General features: G+C 37.3%; 1 protein-coding gene across 2 annotated transcripts in view; it reads right to left on the bottom strand.

Moving 5' to 3' along the window:
- Positions 1 to 19,758, bottom strand: part of LOC121428934 (coiled-coil domain-containing protein 18-like) — a 47,782-nt gene that overhangs the window by 3,859 nt on the left and 24,165 nt on the right. For both annotated transcript variants that reach the window (XM_041625824.1, XM_041625825.1), the window contains exons 11-28: positions 18,683 to 18,843; positions 17,677 to 17,897; positions 16,685 to 16,825; positions 15,865 to 15,975; positions 15,274 to 15,408; positions 14,141 to 14,335; positions 12,029 to 12,196; positions 11,270 to 11,412; positions 10,732 to 10,895; positions 10,029 to 10,242; positions 9,067 to 9,166; positions 8,001 to 8,117; positions 6,185 to 6,328; positions 5,699 to 5,851; positions 4,694 to 4,882; positions 2,918 to 3,130; positions 957 to 1,977; positions 538 to 664 (exon numbers count right to left, since the gene is read on the bottom strand). In XM_041625824.1, the coding sequence (XP_041481758.1) occupies positions 538 to 664; positions 957 to 1,977; positions 2,918 to 3,130; positions 4,694 to 4,882; positions 5,699 to 5,851; positions 6,185 to 6,328; positions 8,001 to 8,117; positions 9,067 to 9,166; positions 10,029 to 10,242; positions 10,732 to 10,895; positions 11,270 to 11,412; positions 12,029 to 12,196; positions 14,141 to 14,335; positions 15,274 to 15,408; positions 15,865 to 15,975; positions 16,685 to 16,825; positions 17,677 to 17,897; positions 18,683 to 18,843 (3,717 nt within the window). The remainder of the gene's footprint in view (positions 1 to 537; positions 665 to 956; positions 1,978 to 2,917; positions 3,131 to 4,693; positions 4,883 to 5,698; positions 5,852 to 6,184; positions 6,329 to 8,000; positions 8,118 to 9,066; positions 9,167 to 10,028; positions 10,243 to 10,731; positions 10,896 to 11,269; positions 11,413 to 12,028; positions 12,197 to 14,140; positions 14,336 to 15,273; positions 15,409 to 15,864; positions 15,976 to 16,684; positions 16,826 to 17,676; positions 17,898 to 18,682; positions 18,844 to 19,758) is intronic.

Here is a 19,758-nt window from a genome sequence, read left to right on the forward strand (position 1 = left end):
TGGCTGAGAGGCACTGTTACTATGGTATTTGTTGGATAAAACGTCTGACAAGTCCTTTCATGAAACGCTCCCCTGAAGGGCTTTATCACAGTACAGAGCCAATGGAGGTACAACCCTTCAGACATACATAAAAGGCAAATAAACGACCAACCCTTCAGTGCTTCTCTGCAGCACTTCAGAGTCCAATTCAACTGCCAGTGCAGAAATGATAGATACTTCATTCGTAAGGTTTGTCAAAAGAATTGATAGAGCAGGAATTTGTGATGTACCTAGCAACTCTTGCTCTCAACATCTACACTTCAGCTGCATGAGCTGCCATGAGTCGCCTTGACTCACCACATTCAGAAACAATGCTTTTTAGGCTGTTGTATGGGGCGATCTTTGTTAAGTTCCATTCTCACAACAAATCTGACCCCCAATATATAATGCCTCTGGCAAGTTTGTATGGTGAATGGAGGCATTAAAAGAAATTATTCCTAAATCCAATTCAATTTGTACAATAGTTAGAATTCTTTAAAAGAGTAAATAAAAACTTACCATTCACTAGGCTTGAGTTGTTGGTTGGTGCTTTTGGATTGTGCTTTGCTTTGTGATGCAAGCTTAGCCCTCTGATTGGCTAGCCTCTGCTTCAGGGGTGTGGTCTCTGTGGAACTCTTTTCTCTTTCTACATGAAAAATGAAGATTGACAATAAAAGTCAATACTCAGTTAATGTGCATGGACATTGACTAGGTATTCGTCCCCCTTTTCCTTTCTCGATTATCTACAGACAAAATACACCCATTAAATTGAGGAAAATACTACTTTCACTGTATCTAGCACTTTGAAGCAGTCATTACGTGATGCCCAGATCTTTTTCATTTATGTACCTTTTCATCAACCAAATTATCAAAAGATGATCAAAATGCAAATCAAGCCAAAACTTGCTAGGAATATAGAATTATCTGTACTTGCTCACCAGGAAGTTTGGGAGATTTTGACTGCTGTGCTTTCCTCCCTTTGTTCTTTTTCCCAGTGACAGCCTGAGTACTTCCCCCTTTGGAGAAGAGAGCTCTTCGGGTTGGTGAGGAGGTCTTTCTGAGGGGTATTCCACTTTTCCTGCGTGGGGACTTTGGCGAGAGAGGAGCAGGGTGAGATGATGGCAAGCTATTGGCATGCTTGAGGGGAATGGGAGGAGAGAAGGAACCAGCTGGCTCAGTTGATGCGGTGCTGCTGTGGCTGGACATGACAAGGATGTTACCATCAGAAAAATCCTCAAGGTTCAACCAATTCTCATCCCTGGCATTGTCCGGCTGCGTGGTGGCAGTTTCCGCTACAATCTGTCGGTTGACAAAGTCCAGCATCGCCTGAAAAGTTCCGGGCTCTTCGACATCCTGCCCATTTTCAGGTAGCTTCTCTATTCCAGATATGACAGAGTTACGTTCTGTCACCTCAGAAACAGCATCATGCTGTTCCATGCGCTTAACCTGGTTGACTGTCTTGGAACTCCATTTCAACAGTTCAACCTGAGATTCGCTGCGACTCTCTTCAGTCCTTCCACTGTTGTTCGTCTGAGCTATGTTTATGGTATTTGCTCTCCTTCGAGATGTTGAAAAGTCATTAGTCAATGACACATCTACATAATCTCTCTGTCCAGGAGAGACAGATGCTGCATGCTCAACATTTCCCAGCCTCTTCCCTTCGTCCGTATCCTTTCGTCTCTGTGCGTCAAGAGATGATCTTTCAGGATCCAGGAACTCATTGCTCAGTCTCCCAGGGCTTCCTTCATACCTATAGTGGCTGACAGGTGGCGACAGATGGCTGGATGTGTGGCTTACCCTTACATAGCTGGTGGATGGAGAGGTGTAGGGGCTGGAAGGTAAGGATGATATCCTCCGAGATGTGTTCTCATGCGGAAAGGTGTCCAGCATGGCATGAGAGCCAAACATGGCCCTTTCATAACCTGACAACTTGGCCTTAAGACGTGCTATCTCTGATTCCTACAAAGATATAAACATGAAAAGAATGCACGACAATAACTGGCTCATAACCATTCCCTAATATCAAACATTATTTTATTCTAATGTAACCTACTTTTATCCAGCTCACTTGCAAAAATACATCGGAGAGAAAACTCTCCAAATACAGCCATTGGATAAGCCGACCAGATAGCCTGGTCAAAATGATGGTGGAAGGATAAGTAGATGGGAAGGCTAAGCCAGGCTGGATTAAGACAGGATGGATAGATAATATTAGGAATTGGACAGTGGGTGGAATGGCCGTGGCAAGAGAATGCCGATGGTTCTTTGAGGACTACGGCAATGCATTAGTAGTAGTCGTAGTAATAGCCAGTCCCATATGAACTGCATTTTAGTAGAAAAAAGAAAGTCTTACAGTAAATTTTTTTCCGCGACCTCAAATGTCATATGAACATAAAAATCACATGAAGATACCCCACTGCATATTTGATCCAAATCTAGTTATAATCTGTAAAGCTGATGTATTTGTCATGAGAGTCTTGAATGTAAACATTTGTCCCAAAATGATTTTTAACCTTACCTGTTAGTGTCAACGGTACAACAAGATGAATATACCCCATGTAAAGTTACTATTCACAAGAGAGTTTGTGACAGACAGACGCCAATTTGACCCCTCTGTCTTGCCTTTACCTCTGGTGGGTGACACAATAATCCAATTGAATACCTTTTAAATGGCATAAAATTACAGAAGAAAGAATTTTTTGTTTGATGATCTTGTAATGGAATTCAATAACCTACCGATATGTGTATTAACGCAGGCATATTTTTTTTTTCTAGAGTTTGAGAATAATGAGAGTTCAGGAGATGACCCAAGATTTTGCCCATGAGATCAAACATCACCCCCATATTATTTCCTCACTCTACCTCTACTTCATTCTCTTTCTGTATTCTTTTCCCTCACCTTTATAACCATGGCTTCATTGGAAGCGTTGATTACTTCCCTGGACGCTGCTAGATCAGCCTCCAGGCCAGCCACTTGTTTGGTGGTTTCCTGCAGGGCCTGACTGGCTACCTGTTCGGCTTCCTTGAGTTGAGCAATCTGGAGCCTGTGGGATGAGTCTAGCTGGTCTCTGGAGGCAAGGAGACTTGCATGGCTCTGCTGTAGCTGGCTGACCTGGAGAGAGTGAAGAGAAAGAATGGACAGGATGCGAATTGCTTGGTATGAAGCTTACAGTGGGCTGTTTTATAATTAACCTTTTGTTAGCTTACATCACATTACAAAAGCATGGAAGATGAAGTGAAAAATGTAATCATAATGATTTGATCATAAAATGTGATCATAACAATTTGTCACTGGTATTTTTTCTTGTATTTCAAATAATTCTTTTCAGATCAAGGCAAAGGTTTTGTTTTTCCAGAAAAAAGCTGCAGCGGTAGGTTTCTTAATCATGCATTTTCCAAACTTAAGCTCATGTAATGAAGATATAATTGGCATAGAACATGTGTAACTTTAAACAGCTTGAAGAGTTACCCCCACCCCCCCCCTGCACAAATCCACTATAATATACGGGATCTGTCAGAGAGCAAGAGTAATTTTGATTTGATTGTACATGTACAATGAAGCTAAACTGGGCCTGCATCACACCATTAAGGCATCATGATGCAGCAGTAACAATATTTTCAAATAATGTCTGTACTGTATGCATATATTCGGCATAAAATCTATTTAACCCAAATTCTCCGGGGGGGGGGGGGGGCCATAATGGCCCCCCTCAACAATTTTTGCGATATATCTGCTGCGCGAAATTTTTTCACCTCGAATCTCACTGACTTTTTACATTCAAGTCTCGCGCAAATTTTGAGACCAAAGTTGTGACGCCCGGGTACGCGGTTACGACATTACGCAACATTATGCAGGTGCATGTCAGACCCAAAATTGCTCATAAACGTGATTTCATGTACAAATCCAATGCAAATTGCGTATTTAGCCAAAATTCATAAATGTATCATTATTTCTACTTTTACTGATTAAACTTAATTAATTTTGCCTTGTTTATGATCAGAATTATGTCTGGAACAATTTCCATTGAAAAAACAATAAAAAACAAAAAGTAAAAAAACAAAGAAATACATAAGAAATTCATAAAACAATAAAATACATAAGAAATTTATTTCCAAACCAAAGTTTTTTTGAATTACGATTGTTAAGAATGCTACAAAGAAAATTTTTACCAAAAATTAGCATTCTAGGAGCTGTATTTAGTGAATTAGAGCAAAAAGTATGATTTATGCATAAATTAGCATAATTAATTCATATAAAATAAAATCTCATTATTTTGGAAAATTTTACCATACAGCCTTGTAGATTACATCGCACACTACCAGCCTGCAAATTTTTGCGTCGCTCGCGCGATCGGTGGCCGAGATCTTAAGGGGGGGCCATAATGGCCCCCCCGGGAATGACAAGAATCAAAATACCCCGGGAGATTTAGGGTTAAATAGAACAGCAAATGACAGGTTACCCTGCTTTCAGCTTTGAATAGGCATTCAGTATGTTTCTTTGCTCAACAAACACATACATACATTATGCAAAGAATGTGATCGCTTAATCTCGACGTCTATTTTATAGATACAACTACAATTCAATTGTGACAACTTCTGTTGCTGAGGTAGTTGTCTTAGAATCAAAATTATCAATAATTTGCCCCTTCCCCAAAGGAAATTCCACCAAACCAACCTCATCTTCCTTCTGCTCCACCTCAGCATCTCTCAGCTTGGCAATCTGCTGGAGTTCTGCAGTGTACTGAGCCTGTAGGGCCAGCTCCTGGGCTCTGGTGGCTCCCACTTCCTCGGCTAGTCTTCCTAGATCCTCATCTTTCCTACGGCACATATCCAACGCATCCTGTAGCTCACTAGTTAGGTTGTCCTGGGGGGTGTTTCACAAAGATTTAAGTATGACTTAGAGTCGCGCTTAAATGTCTAGTTGCGCGCAGTATAAAAGGCATGACTGCATTGGTCAGATCATGCCAAGAGGACGCGCACTACTGCATATTGATCAATAAGATTGCGCGTTGCATATCATGTACGAGTCGACATTTAGGTGCGACCTAAGTCATGCTTAAATCTTTGTGAAACACCCCCCTGTTCACAAATGAATAAGATGAAATTATATCTAGAAGGGAATTGCATAAACTCTGGATAGAACAGAGGAGAATATATGAGGAAGGGGGGTGGAACTGATGCCAGTTTAGAGAATTATGAAGCAAAGCACAGTAATTAAGATGACCCTTGGATAATTAATTAAAATATTGCAGAGTGATATTTTTTTAGTAATTGCATGAATGCAGTCTGCTTTGTTTGAAAAACAAGTTCTTTTGTTTCATGTTTTTTATTGGTCAATACATTATCATGCTTCTTCAAATCTCCACCTGTAAAAAAATGACTTACCTAGGAGATCTGGCATTTGCCTGCGCAGCACTCAAATTTTAGAATAACTTGCCATTTGATATAAAAAATTTCCAGTAAGCACAAAACTAGATCCAAAGACAAATTTTTTTTGGTCAAATTCCAAATATTTTTCCCTTTCCTGTGTTTTCAAGAATTTCATCTTTTATAGCAGAGTAATATCCAAGATTTTTTTGGTGGTATATAAATTAGTATATTATTAATATTACAATTATTATTAAAAGTTAAAGTCAATTCACATGTATCTCTGTTGGGAATAAAATAGCAATCTACCAACCTGATTTCTTTGTGCTTGGGCAAGCTCTCTCCGCAGCTCAGTGATGTTGACGTGAGCTTGCTGGGTTTGTTCCCTGCTTAGCCTAAGCTCCTGGCCCTGGTCTAGGTACTCCTTCTTACTCCCCTGCAGATCATGGGTTAGATCATCGACTCTCTGAATTCAAAGACAAAAACATAATAAATCAAAGACTACATCGTGGTAATGTTCCCAACTGATTTCTGATGGCTGACTCATTAAAACTAAACGAATGTATTTGCAGCAAACAATTATTTCATGAGAAAGTCTCTAAAAATCAGAGGTTATTTGTCACCACATTGTATTTCAAGATCTGTAGAAATCTTGTCTACATACATTTACACATGTGGGACAGAGTATTTTCATTGCTTGGAAAAAGACCCAAAATCTGGCTGGAATTCCATGTTTGTTGTTCTCATATCTTGCACATTTATAAAAAAAAATATCACATTTTAACACAGTGCTACTCACTTTCTCAATTTCCTTGATAGTAGTGGCTTTGAGTGTGATTTCATCAGACTGTCTTTGCAATGACTGTTCTAAATCCTGGATCAAAAGCATCTTCTTATGGTTCTCATCTGATTGCTTCTCCAGTTCATTTTCTTGTTCAGTGACCTAACAGAGTCATAGATAAAACAGTGACATAGAGTTTAATTCTGGAGCATTGTGTCTACATCTGATTAAAATGCTGGCATTCTTTATCTAATAACTGTTCAGATAAATATCCATTATTTTCATAATCAAGATCATCTGATTAAAGAGAAATGCCAATAGTTGCAGTAAACACTGATTTCATGAGAAAGTCTGTAAAACCAGGCTTGATTGTGAGTATATCATCGAGGATCTAGATCTGGTACAGTCACATAAACTGAACTTTGTGAAATCTTGAAATCTACGCTGAAAACTGCTCACACTGAAGATCACCAACACAGATAAGCGCACGTGGGACAGTGTATTATTATTGCTTGAATGTTGTGCCCGACGCTTGACCCGAATCCTGTGCTTATTGGCTAATTTCTCAGCAATTACAAAATTTCTTCCAGAATCCTATGGCACATATTTTTTATTTATACAAACAGACACTTTGGTGGTCATTTCATTGGATTCTGTACGAACTAATTTTGATATCGTTACCAAAACTGGCATTTACCTTTAATCATTAGTATATCAAAAAATAATAAATTTAAAATAGTGAATAAACAAGACAAATTTTTCTATTAAGGAATATCTCTCTCTTTCTTGAGGCTCCTTAATTTCTATAATTTCAAATATTCATGATTGAATAATCAAGTAGATATCAAGGACCATCTTTACTCATTTTCCTTTAATCTATGGTTATGCAGATTTAATACATTGATTATGCTTTGTTCAGCGTATACAATGAGAAAGAGTTCAATGAGGAAAGGATTTTGAATAGCATACAAAAGTCACATATGTCACTTATAAAGATGACATCATGATTAACGTAAATCAATTTACATTAACAATGAACTATCGATGTTGTGACGTAATTAATACATATATTTTTTCAGACCATGAAAAACCCTCTCTCTCGATATACAACCCATTATTAATTTAACTTAAGAACATACAGTTGGACTAAAATGTTTGTGAACCCCACCACGAAATGCACTCCCTCATGCCGATTGTTGAATGTAGATAACATGACTACAATTTTCGGCGAGCCCAGAGAGAAAAAAAATTTATTGAATGTAATATTTTATCACCTGACTTCACAATTAGATATCTTGTCTTTCTATTAATGCCCACAATCATTATATTGATTATTATGGCATATGAACGTCAAGATTGACTTGACCTGAATTTTGCCGGGACCGGCAGGTGCAATACACCGGGTGAACACCCTACTCATTTGACGGATAGCATATTGGTTTTAACATGCATAGGTTGTGACTCTCCTATACACGGGAACAACATTTGCGTCCTTTCCGATAGACGGAGTGTTTTCCAACTGCATTCACACCTGCACTGAATACAGTGGTGAGGCATGCTTTTAGCATTAGATTTTTTTAGATGCATTTCGGCATGAGCGGGACTCAAACCCCTCACTTTGAGATCTTATCCGAAACATGTGCTCTTACCGACTGAGCTACGCTGCCTCTAAAACACGGCAGAACGTGAACACTTGAAATATGTTGATTATCTGGTGGGGTTCCCTGACTTTTCAGAACTACTGTAAAAATAAACCATGATTTCTAATGAAGGAATCAAACCAAGGTGTGAACTCAGCCCATCACATTTCAACTGCAGATGGGTCCCAGCATACCTGTTGTTTGGTCTGTTTAAGTTGATATTGTGTTTTGTTGAGAGTGCTTTCAAGCTCTAGGATCCGTCTCTCCATCTCACTCTGTCTCTCCTTCACAGTCACATCAAGCTGACTCACCTACGTATATACAGAATAAAGAATGATTATCATCACTTGGTTCATGTGTGCCTATTATTACCGGATTGAGGCATTTTGTGGAGCGGTGTGGCCCAGTGGATAAGTCTCCGGACTTTGAAACAGAGGGTGGAGGGTTCAAATCCCGGCCATGGCGTAGTTTCCTTCAGCAAGTAATTCATCCACATTACGCTGCACTCAACCCAGGTGAGGTAAAATGGGTACCTGGCAGGAACTTTTTCCTTGAAATGCATGTGTGCTGTAATCTTAGTAATTACGGCTGCTAAGCTACAGCTGGGGTAATAATATCCAAGTCCTTTGAAAGCGCATAGAGACATTATTCATAATGTGATATGCGGTAAACAAGAAATGTATATCATTATTATTTTGGAGACAATATATAATTACAAATAAACACAGACTTTTTCTGCCTGATTGTTTGACTCAACAGAAAAAACATCAATGGTTCAGCCAGGGTTTAGCTAAATTACTAAGGACCAAAATATTTGAACATCCCTCCTCCACAAATTTATTTTCATTTTCATTACCTACCATGTCTCACCTTAGGTGGGAATGGGATTTATGATAATAAAAATTGATATTGGCAATGTCTAAGAGAGTGGTAAGAATGCCGAGACTGGTTCTGCGCTCTCAAATCTGCATCTCTATCTCACTCTGTCTCTGCTCTGTTGTCACATTTACCATACAGGACAACATTATCATCATCAAATACCACTATATTCAGCAAATACTCAGTAATTGCAAAGTCTTCAAACAAATCTTGACCTGAAGTTTCTCTCTTTTTTTTTGTAACAAAATGAAATTAAATTCATGATAGTAGCAATGTGGCAAACTATCATGAATTTAATTTCATTTTGTTACAAAAAAAAGAGAGAAACTTTCAGCATTTTGAATCTCTAACAAACATATCTGTAAATAACCCTTTTCTTACCTGAGCAGATCTCTGCAGGAGCTCTCTCTGACTTGTTCTTAATGCTAGATCTATCTCAGCCATGTCACGTTCCTTACTTCTTATATCATCTTGGCTTTTCCTGTAAATGAAATAATAAACAATACAATTCTAATTCACAAAAAAAAATATATATTATGGGTTAAAAGCATAGAAGTATCAATTTTTCAAAAAAATCTTTCTAAAAATTACAATCTATTATTTCCTTGGAAGGGTAGAATATAGATAGGAAATTATTATTTTTATTTAATGCAAAGTACAGACAGAAATACTTCATGCTTATTCTCCCCCCCCCCACAAATCATGGCACTGTTTCATACAGTTAACAGTGATAAACTATCATTCACTGGCAAGAACTCTAGAAAATGATCACAATAAGCCAACCAAATCCTACGATGATTTCACTGAAATTGACAGTGTTGAAAACCTTCACGGTATAGTCCCTTTGACTGCTCAACGAATAATGATCATAACTATACTAGCTTATAAATTTGACTTTAGAAGGGTAACTTGGACAAAGACCAAATCATTCAATGTTTTTATTTCAAATACATTGGGTGATTTCAAGTTTGGTGTTGGCCTTGGTGTTGAAATTTCGATTGTTTCCCCTAGCTCCAAAACTTATTCAGTGTTTGTAAAACTGATTCAAATCACATTATTGATATCTCAACAACTGGTGAGTGACTTTTCCAGACCATCTTCATTTTATGTTTGGCGTTGTAATCATGTAAAATTGACCTAACACAAACACCAAAAGGTGAAGACTGAACTTGAAATCACCCAGTGTGCTTCTCTATGTTTATGAAGAACAATGTTCAGAGTTCCAGTAGAAATGATGGATTTCCACAGAATTGAGATTGATTGGGTCTATTGTAACTCTTTGTCAGACGGGGCCCTGGAGTCTTGTTTTCATTGGTGTGACTGTTTCAGTCACCACACCATACCTGAGAGACTCATTGAGCTCCTCCACTCTCTCTTGCTTGAGTTTATTCTCAGCCTTGCTCCTCTGGAGGAGTCTATGGAGCTCCCCAAGCTGGGTGGCAGCCGCTCTCAGGTCCTCCTGGGCTTGCTGGAGCTCGGTGTCCAGGTGACGGCAGCGCTCCTTGGATGTCTTGGACTCTTCCTTGGTCCTCTCGAGTACCTCCTCCAATTCTTTCACTGTATAGAGGGCAATGTCAGAGGTTTATCATCACTTCGTCTACAAGCAGTTGGTCTACTTTTCAGGTAGTCTTGTACCACTTGGGCTAAACCCATTTGGTCTAATAGCTGCTTGGTCAACATGACACTTGGTCAAACAGGATTTAGTCTAATTCGCAATTAGTCAAATGCTCAGATGGCACAATTTCAACTTCATCTATGGCTTACATTACACTTTGACAATTGGAAATTTTATTCATTGAGAGTTCATCTATTGTAGACGATAGGGTTGTTAGACTAATTTTTTATATCAAACCTCCCAACCTCTTTTATTAAAAAATAGGGATGGTTTTGCTTCATTAAATAGAAAGACACTGCTTTTCCCATAGGAGTAAACTGTAATATTATGAAAAAAATATAGGAAAATTTTATCAAAACAAGAACTCAAATGGTAAAATTTCAATTCATTCTTGTAAATTGAGCAAACTTGAGATGTCTGTGAAAACTCACCTGTGCTCTGTGCTTCTTCTAACTGGAGCTTGTTGGCATGGAGCTCTTTCTCCAGCTGAGTAGTCTTTTCTGCCTGGTTGTCCCCATCTTGCCTGGTGTCTTTGAGTTTCTCCTCCAGGTCAGCCACCTTGCTCCTTGACAGCTCCAGCTTAGACTGGGAGGAGCTACACAAGAAATCAACACAATATGTGTAATGAATATTTCACGGTTGGTGTTGGAATATTATGGCTATTTAACAAAGAGCGAGTGACTTGTACTTTAATGCAGAAACACATTGTAAACTTCATAATATGAAGTTTGAGTTTTTATACACATGCAATGAGTAACAAAGGATGGCAAATTATTAAAAGTTATCTCCTGACTAGAACTGAGTTATTAGGGTATACAATAACACCTGGACAAGAGGGCAGTGTTTCATGAACAATGCCATACCTATGATTCTATCAAAACTTTGCCCTCTGCCAATAAACCAGCACCATAGGAGCTTTTACTTTGCAACTGATACAAAATTCTGTGAAACAGGGCCTGGCATTCTCACCCAAGTTCTTGATGATACTGTCCAAGTTGTTTGGTTCTCTCCTCTAGATCCATACAGGCCTGATGAAGCTTCTTTTCCATGGCCTGAGCCTCTTGAGATGCTGTTGACCTCAACAGGCTCAATTCCTTGGACAGAGTAGAAATCTAGATTCATTAAAAAATTGATAAAAATGGCTATTGAAGAGGAGTAAGAAAGAGGAGGGAAAAGAGAAGATTACGACATGAGAAAACTACAGATCGCAAAACCCAATTAAGTGGAATATATGGATGATTTTGGTCAAAAATAGGGAAAAAACAATATTTTTTCACAGGAGTGTGCAGTAAATTACACATATCCTTCCAGAATAATTTAGCATATCGTAGCTGGGCTAATAAAACCTCATATATATCTCAAAATTAAAATATTTTGATGACAGCTCAGAATAAGCTGGATTTTAGAATTACAAAAAAGGTAGCATTCTTCTTCTGCCTTGAAGGAGATCTTCACAGGTATCAGGAGAATGTTTTCAGACAATACGAGACTGCCACCATTGCTTTATTTTTGAAATACAGCCTTTTCAAAGTTGCCCTCAATTTGTATTTATTTAGAGATACAAGGTTTCATCAGTCCAGCCACAATATATTTTTTAATTTATGTATACAAGGGTGATTATTTGAATGGATTCTGTTTGAAAACTTACTTAACTGACATAAGTGTTTAACCTTGCACCCCTACATCTATATTCTGATATTAGATAAGGAGTACCACCATGACAAGTACCTGTTGTTCTAGGTGTGCCTCTTTATCTTCAAGCTCAGCTATTCTCTCTGTGCTCTGTTGTAACATCTGTTGTCTTTCTCTCAAGGATTGCTCAAGATCCGTTACTTTGATCCCTCGCTCCTCGGTCTCCACAGTAGCCTTCTTCCACCTCTCTTCAAGATCTGTAATCTGAAAATAAAACAAAGAATCTAAGAAAATGATGGATATAGTTCGATCGACAGGAGATATTTCTGTTTCTGTCCTCAATTTTACGGAGTGTCAGTATACACTTTTAAGCTGCCATACGTATTTGCAATCATGCAAATGACATGCTGAAAATGCATTTGGCTACAATCTATGGTGGGTGGATGCATAGCAAACCCCTGAAAATTCTTTTAATGGTTTAATGTATGGAGAGGATGCCTTTCTTAACCCTAAATCTCCCGGGTATTTTGATTCTTGTCATTCCGGGGGGGGGGGGGGGCCATTATGGCCCCCCTTAAGATATCGGCTGCAGATCGCGCGAGCGACGCAAAAATTTGCACTCTGGTAGTGTGCGATGTAATCTACAAGGCTGTATGGTAAAATTTTCCAAAATAATGAAATTTTATTTTATATGAATTTATTATGCTAATTTATGCATAAATCATACTTTTTGCTCTAATTCACTAAATAAAGCCCCTAGAATGCTAATTTTTGGTAAAAATTTCTTTGTAGCATTCTTAACAATCGTAAATCAAAAAAACTTTGGTTTGGAAATAAATTTCTTATGTATTTTATTGTTTTATGAATTTCTTATGTATTTCTTTGTTTTTTTACTTTTTGTTTTTTATTGTTTTTTCAATGGAAATTGTTCCAGACATAATTCTGATCATAAACAAGGCAAAATTAATTAAGTTTAATCAGTAAAAGTAGAAATAATGATACATTTATGAATTTTGGCTAAATACGCAATTTGCATCGGATTTGTACATGAAATCACGTTTATGAGCAATTTTGGGTCTGACATGCACTTGCATAATGTTGCGTAATGTCGTAACCGCGTACGTGGGTGTCACAACTTTGGTCTCAAAATTTGCGCGAGACTTGAATGTAAAAAGTCAGTGAGCTGCGAGGTGAAAAAATTTCGCGCAGCAGATATATCACAAAAATTGTTGAGGGGGGGGGGCATTATGGCCCCCCCCCCGGAGAATTAGGGTTAAAGGACAAGCCCACCCCAACAAAAACTTGATTTGAATAAAAAGAGAAAAAATCAACAAGCATAACACTGAAAATTTCATCAAAATCGGATGTAAAATTATGACATTTTAAAGTTTCGCTTCATTTCACAAAACGGTTATATGCACATCTCAGTCGGTATGCAAATGAGGAACTGATGACATCACTCACTCACTATTTCTTTTGTATTTTATTATATGAAATATGAAATATTTTTATTTTATCGTCATTGTCATGTGAAATGAAGTTTCATTCCTCCCTGATCACGTGAAATTCCATTATTTTAACATTTTGTGCTTCAGGCAAGGAGGTCCTAATCGTCAAATTCGAAAAATATTGAAATATTGTATAATTCAAACAATAAAAAAACAAAAGAATTGTGAGTGTGTGACATCATTGATTCTCTCATTTGGATGTAACTGGCTCGTTCATATAACTATTTTGTTCAAAATAAGCGAAACTTTGAAATGTAATAACTTTCTTATTTTACATCCGATTTTGATGAAATTTTTAGCATTGTGCTTGTCTCATTTTTCTCTATTGATTCAAATCAACATTTTTCTGAGGTGGACTTGACCTTTAAAGACACCTTTATCAAAAGGCTTTTATACATTTCTATCTGACTCCATTCAAGAGCTGTAACAGTACAAGTATACTATAGGACATTTTTTTAAATCATAATAGAGAGGCATCTCAAACAAACTTGTATATCAATCCCAATACAGATATACAAAGAAGGCTACAAGGTTTTGTAAGTGTAAATGTAGTTAAATTTAAGCACAATTTAAGCAACATGCATAGACATTTTCTTCTTAAAAATCTATCATATTAAAACATATTTCTGTTGGAATACTTAAGTTCTCCATCAAAAGTAAAGAAATATAGCAAAAAAAAAACAAATCTGTGATGACAAACCTCTCTATCCTTTAGCGCCCTCTCTTGGTGATGTTTTGCGTTGACATCTTCCAGCTGTGTTATATACATATTGAGTTCTTGCTTACAAACTTCCAGTGCAGACTCCATCTGGGCCAGTCTAAGGGTACCCTCATCGGCCCTGCTCTGAAGGGTGTTCCATAGCTTCTGATTCTCAACATCTTTGTTAACCAACTCCTAAATATAAACAGACATACACTGTAGGCCTATATAAAAGAAAAGCCCTCATGATAACAATAATTTTTTTTAATGCGACTAACATGCTGGGACAAAATTTCTAAGCCCTTTACACCTACAGAGCTGCCGACTTTGACATTCATCTTTCAAAAAGAATTTACTGAAAAAGAAGGGAGATCTTTCTCAATTACACACAATCCAATGAAAGAAATGAATGTCTGAATCAGGGAGATATTGAAAATCAGCAGTTTTTGTCTAAAAATCTGTTGATTTTCAGCAGCCTTGCACATATATTATCATTATCCTGGTTATCATATTCTTGGTTTCCCTAGACACATTGTATGCACTTTATCCCCTCCTCTATTGCAATGAGCACTATGATGTCATATCTAATAAAATCATATAAATAAATCTGAAATTATTTGCATTTTCTGGTTTTCTACACTTTTAAAACAAGGGAGCATGGTACTTTCCTGTAACAGGCCTTCAACCTTGCTTTTCATTTAGGTCCTGTCATGTTTGGTGTCACCGAATCACTTTTAAAGGTTATTAATGTAAGTTTCATAGATAATGATGAAATACGTTTGTGGATTATATGCAATGTGTGCAATACTATGAACATAAATGATGGATAAAGTGAAAAAAAAATTATCAAATTACAGGGTACTTGTTTGCCTTTTGAGTAATAGGTTAAAATTGAGATCAAATATTTCAAAGTGTGTTTCACAGTGTGTATACTCTTGAAATATTATTCTCATGCCCCAAGTCCCTTATAAAATATAACTAATATCAAACACTACAAACAACATTTCACAAGTTTAATATATGGAAAATATTCTTCAATGGTCAATAAAATGTACAAATGCTTATTTCAACAAGGAAAAAGAATGTCAATGAGAAAGCAAAAAAATTCTTCAAACTTTGATTAGACTCTGTACCTTCTGACTCTCGGCTAGGTCGTTCTTGAATTTTGTCAGCTGTTCTTCCTTCTGGTTTGCCTCCCTCTGTAGTTTTGTTCGATCTCCTTGTAGAGAGACCATTTCGTGCGATTGCTGTTCCATCTTTTGATGCATCTAGTGGAAAAATGTCAAAGTTATTAAGATAAATATTCCTCACAGCATTCAAAGTATGCCAAGTGATGGCTTATATAAGAGAAAATATGTGTATACTCAATAGTCAATAAATGTTTTACAACTTGTTTCCATCTATCCTGAAAAGTATACTTCTTTGAACTAAATCTCTCCACTTGTTGATTTCAAAGAAGCTGACCCCTTACAAGTATACACAAAAGTCCTTAATGACACATTAAAATTCTGCAAGGAACCCAAGAAATTATCATAAAATAAAATGATATACTTTGACTTTTGCCTCTAAAATAAAATTTTATACTATGACGTATGCCTCTTACTGAATTCTATGTTAATTAAAGACTTCGAATTGATCTGGTGGTATGGTATATATATATATATATATATATATAAGTCACATGTAGAATGAAAACAGAGGAAGATAGATAACTGGTGAAATACCAGATCAAGTTGATGATGTAGATCTTGACACTGCTCTCTATTCATTCTCTTGATCTCTTCCAGGCGAGAGGAATGCATTTCATCTGAAGATGCTTTCTTCAACAGTTCATTCTGAAAATAAAAATACAAAATATATGCTTTGTTATAAGTTGGTCTTACATTATTTTGGTCGATGACAGCTTGATCTAAGCATTACTTGGCATAAGAGTAATTTAGTGCATTGCCCAGATGGTCTAAGTTCCAAATTGTCTTATTATTTTGCAATTCTGTAAAATTTGATATTTGGTTCAAAACCAGATAATATTTATACTGTGGACTAAGTTGTGTTGCCAAGCTGACTAAATATTACTGAGCCCCATTGCATAAAATTTACTATTATAGCAACTATGCCATCCATTGGTAACTGCCATGGTAACAATGCTAATAGTTAAGGATTTCAGGCAGTTACCATTGGATAGTAAAATTACTACAGAAGTGCCTTTTATGCAATGGGGCCCAGAATGGCTATTGGTCACTTAAAACAGCATTCAGCCATTTTTTTTTTTTTGGGGGGGGGGGTTGAATGACATGAAAGCTTCTACATTTTATTTGTTTTTCTTGTGTTTGCGGCGGGGATCCCTTGCATATTACAGAGATGCATGTACAGTGGAGATTGGGGGTCGATCAGAGACATCCTCCGCTCTAAGGAAAATGTTTTATCATCATTTTGCCGGTTTTTATTAATTTGCACATTCGTCTTTTTTCTCCTCTGATTTTTGAATAAAAAGTAAAAGTCCAGGGGTCTGTCTGGTGATGGCCAACAAACTCTTTTTTTCCTTACTTTGGTGTCGGCTAGCTGTGTTGATGTCACATCAAGGGTCCGCTGTAGCTGTTCAATCTTAGCCACATGGACCGAGAAGGTTGAAGTCTTATCTTCCAGCTGTGCCTCCAATGCAGACATCTTCCCCTTTGCCTTCTTCAGCTAATCAAAAAGAAACAAAAGATAGTTTTAATGCTAGACATACCACATTCATCCCCATCAGCCTGGCAGGGTGTTCTTTTTTATGGTCTACAACCACTTTGTTAACTGTCTGTTTGGCTTCATTCAAGATGATTCTAATCCCATTTTGTCTGCAACCAGTTTGTTTAATAATGTTTTGGTCTAATTGCCACTTAATTAGCATTTTGTCTAAAGACCACTTAGTCTATATGATTAGATAAATGTGAATAACAAGTAGAAAAATTATTAAAACACAACTAAGTCTATATGATTATTTAAATTGCAAATGAAAAGCAGACAAATTATTGAAATAAGAGCTTGGAAATGTAGAAATTCATATTGGTTAAAAGTCTGTATTAAAGTACAAATTATTGGAGTTGGGCTGTAATAAGAATCATTTAAACTTTACAGCAACGAACCAAAATCAGGTACTCAAAGAATAAACTCACTTTAAAAAAGTACTCATCTGTACTTCAAAATTTATCCATGAATTCATTCCTGGGGGGTGTTTCACAAAGATTAAATGCCTCGTTGCGCGAGGTATAAAAGGCTTTACCGCATTGGTTAGATCATGCAAAAAGGACGCGCACTACTGGGTATTGATCAATAAGATTGCGCGTTGCATTTCAGATACACATCGGCATTAAGTGCGACCTAAGTCATACTTAAATCTTTGTGAAACACCCCCCAGTAATGACTATCAAGTGAATATACTGTTACAAGTTAGAATACATTCCTGTGGGCAATGGCTTAACAACTATTAATTATCAGTCACCTTGGGGCCAGTATCAATTTGGGGTCAGTATGATTCAGCAATGTGTCAGAGGAATTACCTCTTTTTCCAATTTGATAACATCACTCGTTTTTTCTCGAATTTCCCCATGGAGGTGCGTGAGCTGATCATCCCGTAGCATCATGCCCGATTCAAGAGACGATCTGCCGGATTCTGACTCGGCCAGCTTCTGCTTCAGACGGCTGTTCTCATTGGTCATTTTGCTGGCTTCTGATTTCAGGCAGCCAATCACCTTCTCCAATTCAAGTGCCTTCCTTTCCTCTTGAAAAAATATGTATCAATAAGAAAATTTATTTCTAATTTCTTAATCCTGCGGTAATCTGACCCATTATATGAGGGACGTTTCTGAAATGATTTATCTGTTTTTTAGACTATGAAAGTTGTAATGCACATTAAATTAGCTGGATAGAGCACTTTATGAAGGGAAGTAAAGAGGGAGAAAATAGATCGTCAGTGGAACCAAAAAAGCTTGATAATTATATGGCATTGCCCCTAAATATATACATATTATTAATCTATTGGTCTATACATGTACACTGTAACATTTATTCACGCCTCTTTGCGGATGTCTTACAGGTGATAAAAGCCAGGTGGGTGTTTCATAAAGCTATTTATACACAAGTGACTTTACAAATGAGTGGTGACCCTTCTTAAGAACTACATCAACAACAATGAAAATACTGTGTGTATTATTCACCACAAGAAAGGATCACCAGTTGTTTGAAAAGTAAAGTAACACATAACATAAAAACATGAAATGAAACACCCACCTGATTGAACATGGTGCCTTGTAGGAATTTTCTTTGTTGACATCGTGTTTGCATATTTTTGTAATGGTGCACCATTTCTGTATAATTGTCGTTTATACTTGGCACGTCTTTCACTCGTGTACTTTTTAGATATTGTCATGAAATGTATGTATGTAAATTCTGAAACAGATTTCCTTCATGAACTTGAATAGATTTCTCTGTCTATTCACAATCCCTTGATCCGTCTACTCACCAACCCATGCATTCACTTATCAATCTAGCTCATCTGTTACTCACCCAACTTGCTTTTTTCCATTAATACTGCTAGCTGTGCCCTGAGACTGGTTGGACTCCTACTGCTACTCCTGTCCTGAAGGGAAGACAAGCTTGGTTGGTGATCAGGGAACTGAGATGACCTGAGTTGCTGGATCTCCACATCCTTCACTGCTAGCTGATACCTGTGCAAGAGATTACCAGGAGCAAAGATGAGGCATACTCCTTGGGGGGTCTTTCACAATAAGTGTGACTTAGAGGAATGCTTAATTGCTGACGTGCAAATTATATTCACCGCACAATCTCATTGATAAATACGCAGTGGCGCGCGTCTTCTTAACATGATTCGACCAATACGGCGATGCCTTCGTAACCGGGCTCCACACTTACCCTTTTTTTCTACTGGTCCAACCTATTCATGTCCGAACAGTAGATACCCAGATTTTAAACTTTTTACTGGTCCCCAAAAATAAATTTAAAAAATTAAAAATTATTATGCTGTCGTTTATTGATTTACCCCCCCCCCCCATACAAATAAACAGTACACATTCATAACATAATTCATGAGAGCAATCAGTTTTGGAGAGATATTTTTATAATTTACAAAAAGGGAGAAAAAATAATTAGTATCAGTTTGATATATTTTTACTGGTCATGTCTGACCAGTAAATCTGGATATTCCTGGAAAGGTACTGGCCCAACAGCAATTTTTACTGGTCTGGGACCATCGGACCAGTGCCAGTGTTGCGGGCTGCCTTCTATACAGCACGCAACTGGCAGTTTAAATGCGACTCTAAGTAACACTTAAATCTTTGTGAAACGACCCCCTGATTGCTATTTGTATCATGGGAAATGCCTGTTATTGTTTCATAATGTACTGTCGTGTTTATCACAAGAAGTGCCTATGCCCAGACATCAGTGTGGTACCTACAATGGTCAGTAGGCTCTTGGTGGAAATTTGTAACCACTCGTTCTGACAGGCACTCATTAAAATAATGAATATGTCTGACAATCACTTATTACCCCTAATGGAAATAGCAAATTATAAGATTTTGTTATGATTTTTTTAAGGTCCTGTCAGCAGTCAGAAGACACAAAGT

This window comes from Lytechinus variegatus, chromosome 15 (assembly GCF_018143015.1).
Source record: "Lytechinus variegatus isolate NC3 chromosome 15, Lvar_3.0, whole genome shotgun sequence".
In the NCBI taxonomy this organism is placed as follows: Eukaryota; Metazoa; Echinodermata; class Echinoidea; order Temnopleuroida; family Toxopneustidae; genus Lytechinus; species Lytechinus variegatus.